Source organism: Pyrus communis, chromosome 5 (assembly GCF_963583255.1).
Source record: "Pyrus communis chromosome 5, drPyrComm1.1, whole genome shotgun sequence".
Classification (NCBI taxonomy): Eukaryota; Viridiplantae; Streptophyta; class Magnoliopsida; order Rosales; family Rosaceae; genus Pyrus; species Pyrus communis.
The window spans coordinates 24,724,720-24,737,716 of NC_084807.1; the positions used below are offsets into that span (position 1 = coordinate 24,724,720).

General features: G+C 33.6%; 2 protein-coding genes across 2 annotated transcripts; one reads left to right on the forward strand and one right to left on the reverse strand.

The window, feature by feature from the left end:
* Window positions 1-2,747: 2,747 nt before the first annotated feature.
* Window positions 2,748-4,994, forward strand: LOC137733654 (GDSL esterase/lipase At2g40250-like). The gene is made up of 3 exons (XM_068472800.1): window positions 2,748-3,374; window positions 3,909-4,173; window positions 4,801-4,994. Exons 1-3 carry the CDS (start codon window positions 2,748-2,750, stop codon window positions 4,992-4,994), a joined length of 1,086 nt encoding a protein of 361 aa, XP_068328901.1.
* A 1,250-nt stretch (window positions 4,995-6,244) lies between these two features.
* LOC137734464 (uncharacterized) lies at window positions 6,245-7,881 on the reverse strand. The gene is made up of 5 exons (XM_068473725.1): window positions 7,584-7,881; window positions 7,430-7,506; window positions 7,213-7,249; window positions 6,986-7,097; window positions 6,245-6,842 (listed from the first exon to the last, which is right to left on the reverse strand). The coding sequence occupies exons 1-5, from the start codon at window positions 7,879-7,881 to the stop codon at window positions 6,245-6,247; spliced, it is 1,122 nt and encodes a 373-aa protein (XP_068329826.1).
* Window positions 7,882-12,997: the final 5,116 nt, after the last annotated feature.

Genomic DNA, 12,997 nt, shown 5'->3' on the forward strand with positions numbered 1-12,997 from the left:
ATGTTAATACATAATCAAATTACAAGATATCCCTAAGCAAATCAGGGGAATCTTCCACCTACCAAACATGTAGCATGTAACCATTGATGTGCTGTGAGCGTCAACGGTGCAGCAAAGCATGCGACCATGGCTTCCATGGTTCTTTCCACACTCTGCAAAACCAGCCTGAACCACTAGTTGAAAATTTCTCCAACAAATTGGAGGTAACTCTACGCCAAACGACGTATACAATCTTCAGACAGACGCTTTCCTAGAAAACCTAAGGAGACTTAGGAACCCTAGAGAGCAAAATCAAAGCGGATCTCCCAGCACCGAGAGGGAAAGGCAGAGGTGGCACCTAATGCCAACAACCCAAAAACCAAACACAAACACTGATTCAGACCCAAAAACAAAGAGACACAGGAGGGCAAGGTATGGATGTGAAGGTTAGGGGGGGTGGAGAGAACACAGGATGGGAGGAAGGTGGAAGGCTAAAACGGGATGGCCAGGAGAGAAATAAAGGAAGGCTAGGAGAAGAAGGAGATGAGGGACAGGTTGCCCACCGGCCCCCAGCCTTAGCTAGAGGCCAACGGCGGAGGCTAGGGTTTATGAGGGGAGCTCAGAGAGAGAGTCTCTGAATTTTTGTTAGTCTAAGCATTTCTAAAATCACTTGATAAAACTTGTATATGATTGTTAGATTGTATTAAATACATGCAAATTGTAAATTTATATATGATTGTTAGATTGTGATTGTATTAAATACATGTAAATATTGTGAGTAATCCTGTTATGTTAAGCTACATTAGACCATCTCCAAAAGAGATGTCAAATATGGCAAATAGGATTAAAAGATATTCAAGTGTTCTACAATGGATATGTCATATATGACGTGGCATGTGAGTCATTTGACTCCTTACTTTGCAGCTGCCTTTTTTAACAGCAAACAAAGAAGGAGTCAAATATATTTAATTTAATTTTTTAATGCATGGGTCCCCTTAACAACCAATAGAATACAAACTAAAATTAACTTTGATTATTTTTTAATAGTTAATGTAACTCTAGATCCAATAAAATAATAAAATAAATATTTGACACATCCATTGGAAAAGAAGAAGATTTAACACTTGTATTCAATTTGCCACATCAACCATCAAATAAAATTTTGACATACTATATTTGACATATCTTTTGAAGATGCTTTTAACACTAGTGAACTTCTTATGTGATTGTGTGGTTTTAAGGTCCAAATTAAGTTGGTCAAATATTTAATATCAACAATTATGATTCTTGATTTTTCAAGTATTTGATTACAAATAAAGGAATAAGTACACATGTATTAAGGAGTGATGGATATTTGATTTACAAAAAAGAATTAGAGTTAAGTGAAAGAGAAGAAAGGAATTTAGGCTCGCAAATTCAGTCATTGATTTCAATCGACGACTAGTCTTCTGGCGGCGATGACATTTGTGGTAAACTTGGAGAAGAGTAACCATTTTATTGCAAGTTAAGGCAAGTCGGAGGCAAGAAATTGTGTCAAAAATGAAATGTCCAAACTACCATTAACGTCTATTTCACATAATGAATAAAAACAAAGTGAACTGAGACTAAATGAGATGAAATGACAGGTTCAAGGGACAAATTGAGGCAAACTAATTTTAGAGGATAAAATGAGATTAAATGATATTTATAGGAAGAAAATCAATTAATAACCTGTTTTAATTGATTTTCTTCCTAAAACTCTACAAAATGAGACGAAATGGCAGGTTCAATGTACAAATTGAGACAAACTTGTCTAAAGTAATACTCTCCAAAGAAATAACCTTTTTAAGTTACTCAAAATCTCAACACCAACTTAAGGCCAGTATGTATAGAAACAAACTCTGCATTATAATAAATTATAATTTTTTTGGGTCACATCTTAAGAAAACAAGCCTTTACATAATTGTAATTTTTGCTTCCAATTGGGATTTGATGCTTCCTTTTTGCACAACTAACACAAATATTTTAAGTTAACTAGTTTTTCATATGAACCTTGGATGGCATGGCTGATCTGATAGAGAAGAAAAAAGAAAGGTACTCAACACACTTTTTATACACAACGGAGCCGAGGGCATAAAAAACAACGCCTTGAAGCATAAGAAAAAAAATAAATATGTAAAAGAAATAAAATACTTGACATCCATGTAAGCCTATTTATAACTTTATAAGGATTTTAGACGATTTGTAATGGTCCATATAAGGATCATGATTAGCCCGGCCCGCTATGTAAGCTTCAGCCTGGCCCAAAACCTGGCCTCTTCTTCCCCTCCATGTCTCTCTCAAGGACTTTTATTTGGAAAATTCTTCCGTCCAGAAAGAGTACTAATTCCAGTTAAAATTAGATGTCAAAAACTGATTTAGATAAAACAATTTTTTTTTTTCCCATTTTAACATATTTTTTCCTCTCAAAATTTATTTCTTATTTCTAGTTTTAACGTTGAATTTTTTTTTTATTCTTTACACTATAGACCAATCCGACGGTCGATAATTAGGATTTGGTTTTGTACGGAATTACAGTGCATGCAGTTTTCCTTTTTGGTAAAAATTATAATTATTGCATGTATTATTATGTATAGGATTTGCCAGCTACTTTCACACTCCTAACTAATTAAGGTTAACAATAATCTAATCAAATTTAAACTCAATCATCTCAAACTCTATATAAATTAACACATAATTTTCTTAATAAATTGCGTCTTCTTTTCTCCAAGAAATTAAACACTTTAATCATGGAGCAAAAAACCACCGTCCTCTTTGTACTCTTATTCTCTTTGGCCTCCTTTCTATCTCTCCCAGTCCCAACCACCGCATCTCCGCCTGTATCCGCCGTTTTTGCCTTCGGTGATTCAACGGTGGATTCCGGCAACAACAATCGCCTCCCATTCACCCTTTTCAGAAGTGACCACCCTCCATACGGCCGGGACTTGCCAAACCACGTCCCGTCCGGAAGGTTTACCAATGGAAAACTATCAACGGACTTCATGGTCTCCATACTTGGCCTCAAGGACTTGTTACCTGCTTACCGTGATCCGAGACTGACCGACCGTGAATTGCTAACGGGTGTCAGTTTCGCGTCAGGCGGTAGTGGGCTGGATGATCTGACTTTGGCCGTGTCAAAAGCCACGAGTTTGGGGAGGCAGTTGGAGGAATTTGATGAAGCGTTGGGGAGGATGAGGAGAACTGTTGGGGAGAAGAATTGTAGTGAGATTGTAAACAACGCTGTGTTTGTGATTAGTGTTGGTACTAATGACATGGTGTTCAACCTCTTCGATCTACCTGTAACTGCGAGGAAAATCGAGTTTTCACCTTCAGGATACCAGGATTTTCTTCTCCGCGGACTCGGGTCTTTCATTCAGGTATATAATTAAATAGCTCTTGATCAATTTACATGGTGAATTAGGAACATCATCTGGTGGTGTTACGATCAAATTCTAGGGTTTTTTGCTGTAATTTTTTCCATGCATGATTATGTTGGTTAATTGAGTCTATGATTCAAATGTTGTGTGCCTGCATGATTTGTTGTTTTAGGTTTTAGGTTGTTATGTATTCCAGTTTACGAATCTACTCTAGAGTTTATTTAGCCTATTGGAACTTTCTTCATGCAACACTTTCTGAATGAGTTGATTCTGAAGGCTTTGATGACTCCATCACGTCAACACCAAAGTGTTCATGCACGTTCTTTCCCTCACAAAAATCTAAATTTAATTGGACTTAATTGATGGTAATTAAGATCAATTTATATCAATTGATTGTCATTACTAAGAGCCTTCGATCAAGACACAATTAAGGAATCATCTTGTACACATATAGATGTTACGACGTATAATTTAGATGAATTTGTAACGTTGGGTGGACATGCAACGCTTATAATGTTATTTGTGATATGGCAGAACCTGTACCAAAGGGGAGCGAGGAGATTCCAGGTGGCAGGTCTTCCACCAATTGGATGTCTGCCAATGCAGCTGACAATTGGCAGCGTCTTTAACGGGCTTCGGCGTGTGTGCGTAGAACAACAAAACACGGACTGTCAGGCTTACAACACCAAGCTCCAAGGCCTCATTCCCAGCTTGCAAGCCTCCCTTCCCGGATCCAGGCTCGCCTATTTCGACTCCTACAATCCCATCTTGGACATGTTCAACAACCCATCTAAATATGGTAGGTATAAATTTCGGATATTGTCGTGCCCCTTATCATACCCAATACCCATTTACAGCAACTAATGTATGGCTGATATTTTTGATAGTGTATAGGCTTGTTTGTAAGTATTTTTGAAATAATTGAAAACTTTTTTTTGGTAAAAATATTTTTGGAAGTAATATTTAGTAAAAACACTTAGCTTCTTTACTGAAAGAAGCACAAAGTGCTTTATGTGCTTCTTTCAAGAGCACTTTAAGTGCTTTTGGAACCAAAATTTTCTTTAAAAGTGCTTTCAATCATTTTAAAAGCACTTCCAAACAATCATTTAGTACTATGGTCTAGTAGTATTCCTTTTCACTTATAAGTGAGAGATCTTATCTTTGATTATCGCCAAAAGCGAATTCAAACCATATTATTGACAGTCTATTATGAGACTAAACCCACATTCGTAATGTAGATAATATCGTTTGTTCAAAAAAAAAAAAAAAAAAAAAAAAAAAACACTTCCAAGCAAGATATCTTAAGCATCTGGACATGTCTCATGCATCATACATGCAATCATATGTATATAGATGTTTTCTAGGGATTTTCTGTGCTTAATTTTTTAATTAAATTGTTTATTTTGTTTTAAATCTTGATGTGTAGGGTTTGTGCAAACGCATGAAGGATGCTGTGGTACAGGGATGGTGGAGTTGGGCCCACTGTGCGGGCAGCTTTCGCTGACGTGTCCAGACCCTTCTAAATTTTTATTCTGGGATTCCATGCATCCTTCCCAAGCAGCGTACAAAGTTCTTGCTGACATATCTGCGAGGACGGTCTTACCGCACCTTACTGCTTGATTAAGTAGATGGATTGATCAGTCTCCTAATTTTTTCTTTTAATTATTAATTTGGACAAAGTAAATACGGCAGGATATATGCATAGAGATATTCTTAATTAATCAGTTAGATCCAAGAATCCTTTTTCCTTCATGTTTTAAAATATATAACATTGATTAGCTTTTATTTTTTGGGAAAATAATCCTTGGTTACTTTTGAAGCGTGTAATCGCAATGGATTGTGTTTAAAAAATAATCTTGCTCAATCCTCGACCTTGTATTAAAAATTCGTATTATTGTATTAAAAAAAAAAGCATGTAATCAAAACAAACGGCGAAAAAAATATTGGAAATTAAGCACTTTATTCAAGATGCAACATAAATTCTAGCATGAGAAATCTACAGAAATTAATACATGCATAGATCAGGAACATATTTACGAAAAGAAGAAGTAGATATATAAGAAGAATAGTATTATTCATACATTTATTTTTACCTTTTACAATTTATTCAATCTGAATGTCATGTGATTCACATATGTATTTCTACTTTTTATAATTTATTCGATTTGAATGTCGAAAATTAAGAGGTGTGTGTGAATAGGAGTACCCTATAAGAATTTATGTAGTTTAATGCGTACTCATACATGTTGAGAATCTCAATCCATTTGACATCAAAGGGCTAAACTATAGTCTACAAAATAGGAGACAAATTGTATTTCCTTTTTGTGCTTTGGCTAAATTTACGAAAGATAATTCATGTGACCTAAAACGACATTTCATAAGGAAAACGTTAATATTATTTGCAGAAACATGGTTTCAGAGATAACATATAAAAGTTGGTAATATTTTCGATTTCCAAGAAATATTGTTCTTAATCAAGCACCAAGATTTTGTTTTTTTATTGACTTAAAACTAATAGAACAAAGAATACGAAGAAATAGGAACCTAAAAACTCACAAAACAATGTACATATATGACCACGAAACTGTGCATATTTGGTAATGCCAAAAATCACATTCGTCTGTTTTATACCTCGTTATTCAACAATGTTTGAATCTTTGCTAATAATATTGCTATCTATATATCATGGATCGATACAAGACAATACATACAACAAAAGCAAATGACCGAACAACTGAACAAATAGTGGCGATCATTATACCTTTTTGTGACGGTAGAATATGACAATGGTTAAGTTCAATTTCATGAATTTTGTCAAATTTAGTTTTGGAAAGTACCTCAAGATCTCACTTAGAATAACATTGTCTCATTCATAAAGTGAGGTCCAGAGTACTTGCCATGTTCTTCCCGTGCTTGCCGTCACCGTGACCAGTACCATCTAATTTCTTGACGCCAAGCTTCGAGGACGACGACGAAGACAAAGTGAGAGATAAACTACAACCCATGAGTAGTTTTTGATGATTATCACCACCACACTGTAAACCCTTTCCGAATCCATGATCATGTTTTGGTGGAAATTTTAGTGACAGATTTAAATCTAAGTCACAGTTGTCTGTGTCCAAACCCTTCCTTTTCAGCATGTTTTGCCCTTGATGGTCTCGAATCGCTGCGGTCCAACTATGATGATCTTGGCATGACCTGTGGATCATGGTTTGACACAACTCGTCCCGATTCCTTCTCCAAGTGGTTTGTCCATGGGTGGGAGATGGAAGATTTGTATATAACTGATTTGCTGAAGTAGTCATAATGTTGTTATTGTTGCTTCCAAGTATTCTTTCAGCAACTGAACCATAAAGTCCAATATTTCTGGTATTATGATCAAGTAGTGCAGTAGTCCTACTTGAACTGTAAGGACTGTAAATCTGGTGGTGGCGGCCTCGCCACAAGGAATGATCATTAGCACCATATCTAATACGCAAAAAAAAAAAAAAAAAAAAAAAAAGGATTGAAATGGTTACGAATAGGATTCAATGAAAAATGAAAAACTAAAAATACACTTTAGTTATAAATTGATCAAAACAGACAGTAAAATTAAGAAAAGTATTTCATACCTTAATCCGGAAGAAGGCCATCGGTTGAAGCTTTGTAGCATGGAGAGTTGAGTAAGGTTGTAAAGTTGGTTGTCTCCACCTTCCATGAAAAATCCTGCTTGATCCGTCAAAACTGTCATATAAGAAGAAAGCAAGATCTCTCTAGATTGTAAATATGTAAACCCTAATTTTTGTACTAATTATTGTAGGAGTAGGTGAGCCTGTGTACAATTTGTTAATTTGCTCACCTTGATTGGGGTCTTCCATCTTCTTGCTCCTATACATCTGACGATTAAAATCAAAGCCAGAAAATATAGAACAACATTAATCAGATATGAACCTTTAATTTATATTTAATCATAGTATTGAATCTTATAGACAGTACAATTAGTAGAGAATACATATATATATATATATATATATTTATATTTAGATGATGAAATCGATCTGGAGCAAATCAATTACTTGAAGATGGCTCTTGACATGAGCTATGCTAAGACCCTTGACATTCATCAATTGAAGAACCAACTTAGGAGTTGCTCCTGCACCATTAAATCACAATTATTAGTACTCAATTAATCACAAAAACCTAGCTTTGATTTATATGTACTACACTTACTTTCCTGTCCACCTAATCTTTCAACTGCACGAACAAAGCAAAGATGGAGATCAGGTGTCCATCGAAGCCGCGATGTCTTGGAACGAACATACTGCCTTACAGATCCAGAAGCTCCCTTCTTTTCATGATTCTCTTCAATGGTGCTATTGCTTGAGCTGTCACCGTTATTCCTCAGCTGAAGGCCATCTTCATCCACCTCATCCTCTTCACCCTCATCGTCTTCGTGATCGTATTCCTTCTTGCTGGTAGAAGGGCTTGATTCAGAAACTTCTTCAATACTGGTGCTTTCACTCTTCATCCCTAATCTCTTTTATGTTTTGCTTCCTAAAAATATGGTATTGGTGGGCAAGTTAAGGAAAGATCTTGAGATCATCATACTTCTCTTTAACCACTAAGTGATCTTTGATGTTTGGGGAGATCCATTCTTTGCATACAAGCTAGCTATAGGCAGTTGATGAGGTAGCACTTGCAGGAATGGAGAAATTGGAATTTGGAATTTTATATATATCCTTGCTAGCTATGACACATGTATGATAATAAGTATTTAAACGTCTGTTTCTCACTCTTCTTCTCTCTATATACAACATACAATATTATATGACCTTGCATATATAATGCAAATTTTGTCCAAGCTTTCGGTATGTATATATAAGATACATGAGTTGCTATTGACATTCTAAGACCATCTATAATTCTTGGGTAAAAATTTAAAATTTTTAGCCTAGAAAATTTAGGTTTTAACCCAGAAACAGTTTTTTTGCTCCAACCCTTGTGGGTTAAAATTTTAGCCATAGATTATAAAAGAATGAATTTAGGCTACTTTTTTTCTTCTTCTTAAATTAACTTTTTTAAAAGAAAAAATTATGTAGACTATCCTAATTTAATTTTATGAACAATTTAACCCAAAAATATTTAGATTCCGACAAATATTGAAAAATCACTAATTGACACCATGAAACTCATGAAACACTATAAAAAAAATACGAAACACATAAAAGAATTTTTTTTTTAATTACTTTAGCTGTTGGATTTAAATTTGGACCGTTAGATATTTTTTTACCGTTGGATTTCATCAAATTAGATCTTAATCGTTGGATTCAATGGATTTATAAATATAAAACTAAATATGGTGGGTCATCCCCACTAACCCTGGAGAGAATCCATGACTAAATTTGGCCCAGAAATGAGTTATGAGCTTTAACTCATATTTGCCCCAAGGGTTGAAGCAAGTTGGAGTAAATTTAGAACCTAAAATTTGAGTTTTACTCCAAAGGGTTGGAGTAGGTCTAAGATACTCATCCTGCACTTTAAATATATAAAAATATAAGGAAAAAAATGTACATAAAAAGGGTGAATAATGATTTTTTCAGGTGTTAATAACATTTCTCTACACACACAAAAATATAATACATGGATACATCAAATTATTTAACCAAATAATTGCATGCTTATTGGTATAGTAGAATATATATAATGATAAAACATACAAAAAAAATTGTTTTACTTAATATATGCACGAAACTACACAAAAAAGAAAAGAAAAAGGAAAGAGACTGGGATTTCCTTTATATACTGTATATAATATACAGATTACATAACTGTGTCATTTCCAAATCTAGTTACTGTGTGCTTAATGCTTTATACTAATCATACGATATACATTTTTTGTTGTTAATAAATAATAACATATGTAGATTTTTGCTATAAGTAATAGTTCATCTTCCCCCGTTAGTTTAATTTGTGGTGCAAATTATATGATTAGCATCTTTTTTTTTTTCTTTGGCAAATTAAGGGATCAATTGTAACATTTTAGATTCAGATTACTGTTACTGTTTCCTGTTTGTAACGTTGTCATGTCGCTTAAGAGCTAAACATATACCACATGGGAAACTAGTAGTCAACTTTGAGTTGAAAAGAAACAGTGATTTGCACACGACCTGTGAAACAATAAGAATCCTGTGGTTGTACGTAGCTTTATAAAAAAAGATGTTCAGGTCGTCTGCTCGTGACTTGTGTTTGGAAGAAGGGATACCCCTACCTCATTTACATGCATTAACATTTAACATAGACACACATATATATACTGTTATACAGACACATACATCTGAGTTGGCAATCATGGGATCGTCTACCTTAGGTTTGGTCATTAATCCAAATCCTGTTGCAGAAATGTTGGATAAACCAGTTTGCGCTTGATAATATTTCTGCTTTCTTACGTTGAAGTTTGAATCTTTTTTCTCGTAACTTAGTAGAATAGTGTATCGTCAAAACAAAAAATATAAAATCCTCCTAGCTAGCCCTTTCATATGCTCACTAGTCACCAGATTAGCAAATTTATTAATATTAGGAAAATGCCACTGTCATTTTGCCAAAGAATCATGCGTATATATTTGTCCTCACTGAAAGATCAATTCCAAGTAATTAAACAATCATTTGGGAATGCTCTAGAATTTGGAATTCATGCATTACTGGCATCCAACGAACTAAAATTACTGTTACTAGCATATAGGCACACACAAAGTGTGTGAGAAAATTTTTAATTTATGTTTTTGAAATAGAAGAAGAGAGGAGGAGAGTGATAGAGAATGTGGGAGTGAGAAATTTTTATTTTTGTTTTTATTTTTTAATTAGAAATATGTTAGGATTACATGTAGGTGATGCCTTGAAGAAAGAAAAAAAAACAGCAAATTGTGTAAAATTACTGGGTTAAACTAATAATTTCATAAGATTTTGGTTTACAATGAGTGTTTTATTAATTAGTAGAGATTAGGATTTTTAATGTATTAAACAAATCATTCTTAATTAATTATGGAAAATACTTGCATCTTCTTATGGAGAGCATGTACATATTCCACAATTTATGAACAACATATCCTCAACGTATAAATTATATAAATGCATGGATGGTTCTTCATGAATATAATATTCAGTACTTACACCATTGATTTGTTCTATACATTTGAATGTATAAACGATCTTAGATTCGAAATTTTTTATAGAAATAATTTTCAAAATTAAAATTTTATTATACAATTATATGGTAAAAGATACGTTATTTTGCAAAGAGAGGATGAAAGTATTATCAATTATAATTAGAAATTTAGTTATAAAGTTATAACTTTCAGAACCTTTTAAGAACACCATTATATATTATGTTCAAAAAAAAAAAAAAAAAAGAACACCATTATATATAAGGCCGGCATGCGCGAGCAATATTGACCTTAAATATTTGAGCTGAAACCAAATATTCTAGCCTCGTGTAACTTGTAACCCTCATTAATGCAAAGCTTATATAATGCAGAATCTGCACGATATGTATATCATCATCGTCATCATAAAAATATGTAACCACTAAAGACTAAAGTCCTTCGCTCATCACAGGCATCCTGAGAAAAATCACAGCCGTCAAGGAAATGCTAGTTATGCCCCTTCAAAAAGTTCATCCACCATCACAGTCGTTTGCTTTAAAAGAAATACGAGGAAAAGTAAGAAATAGTACTTAATCACTACCTGGATATATGATACTTTCTTCTAACGGCATCATTTTGTTATACAAATGCCATATTTGAAGTCGTTTAATCTCTTTCTCAACCTTTAAAGATTCTAGAAAAACTCAATCTATTTAGAGACATTTAGTCATTCATATGTGTCAAATAACTGGACAATTATCATATAGCATTTTCACAATAAACCGTCAATTTTTTTTATTCATATAGATTACTAAATTGAATAAATTTTTATAAAAATGATTTTACATTGTTGAGAATGAATCCCACATATTGAGGTATCTTGCCTAAACTTATAAAAGGTTAGACTACTCATATTGTCAATTAGTTTTATGGTGGAATCCTAACTTTCTTCATGGTATTATAGTAGGTTGTCCCACGTGTGAAGCCAAATGGTCACACGCGCTCCACGTGTTAGGCTTAAAAATTCATTACACGTGAGAGAGCGTCTTGAGAATGAATCACACATTAATGAAAATATGGACCTTGCATAGGATTATAAGTAAGTTGGGCTACAACCCATATTGCCAATTGGTTTTATGTTAGAACCTCAATTTTCTTCATGGTATCAGGCGTGTGTGGCTATTTGGTTTCAGACGTGAGACAATCTGCTCTAATATCATGAAGAAGTTGGGGTTTCACCATAAAACAAATTGGAAATGTGAGGAGTGGCTCAACTTACTTATAATCACATGCAAGTCCCTATTTTCATCAAAATATGTGAAATTTATTAATTATCAACGTACATATACAATTAAAAAAATGAACAATTCTTATTATGACATTTATGAGATAAAATGATATATAACGTTAAGGACAATGATGAATTTCCTTCTAAGAACGAAGGAAGTATTATCCTTATACATATTGAAAGACAGATGAAGTAATATCACACCATCGTCACAAACTATGCATACACAAATATAAAGTTTTGAACAAGAAGATTTATATTAAAAATATTATTTATGATGATTTCCAAAGCAAAATTATATATCTTTAATTTTTTTCTGCACCTGACTTTTACCAGTTACCATTGAGGTTGAGGGTTCTGGTTTCGCCTGTGAAAACTATTAAAATACAGAGGAGGAGAGGTTTGTCTGAAAGATTCGACAGCACAACACCAACTCTACATGATGAATTATAAGTCAACTCCCAACAGCACCTCGGTTTTCTTCCCTTTTTTTTTTTTTTTTTTTTTTTTTAATTTTTTTGTTTTGTTTTTGTTATTGCAATTGTTGATTTATTTTTCTTGCATGAAAACTCGTGATCCTGTTTATGCGGATCGATTTGCTTGAAGATGAGGATGTCTGTCTTTTTCCCGTCTACCTAATTTATTAATAAGCAATCATCTATGAGTCATCATCTTCATCATCATGCATGTATTATTTATATTGCCATATGCGACCGCCATGCCATGCAATGCATATATAAAATAAGCGAATGCCATGCCATGCAATGCATATAATATATACATACACACACACACATGTATGTGTGTGTGTGTCATAAACAACAAATGAGAGTAACTATCATCATTGTCATTATATTTACTGCGGTGACAATGATTTCTACGTTCAATCGATGGCTTTCAAATTTCAAAAACAAAATTGGAAGAAAAAATATACAACAAAGACTCACAATTTTTTTATTTTTTTTATTTTTGATAAACGATAAGATAATTTATATTAAGTTTAATTAAATTATGAAGAGAGACAAACTTTGGTGCATAAATGAGTATGTCGCTCTAACTAATTTGTTTAAACTAAAGCGTGGTACAAAATTAACAATTGCTGACACTTTTTTATTGATGAGTTCCATGTACAATGGTGGGAATCCACCTTTATTAAAGACCATTTTCTTTGAGAAATGCGAATTAGACTTTTAAAGTGAGACTCTTCATGGACTCTC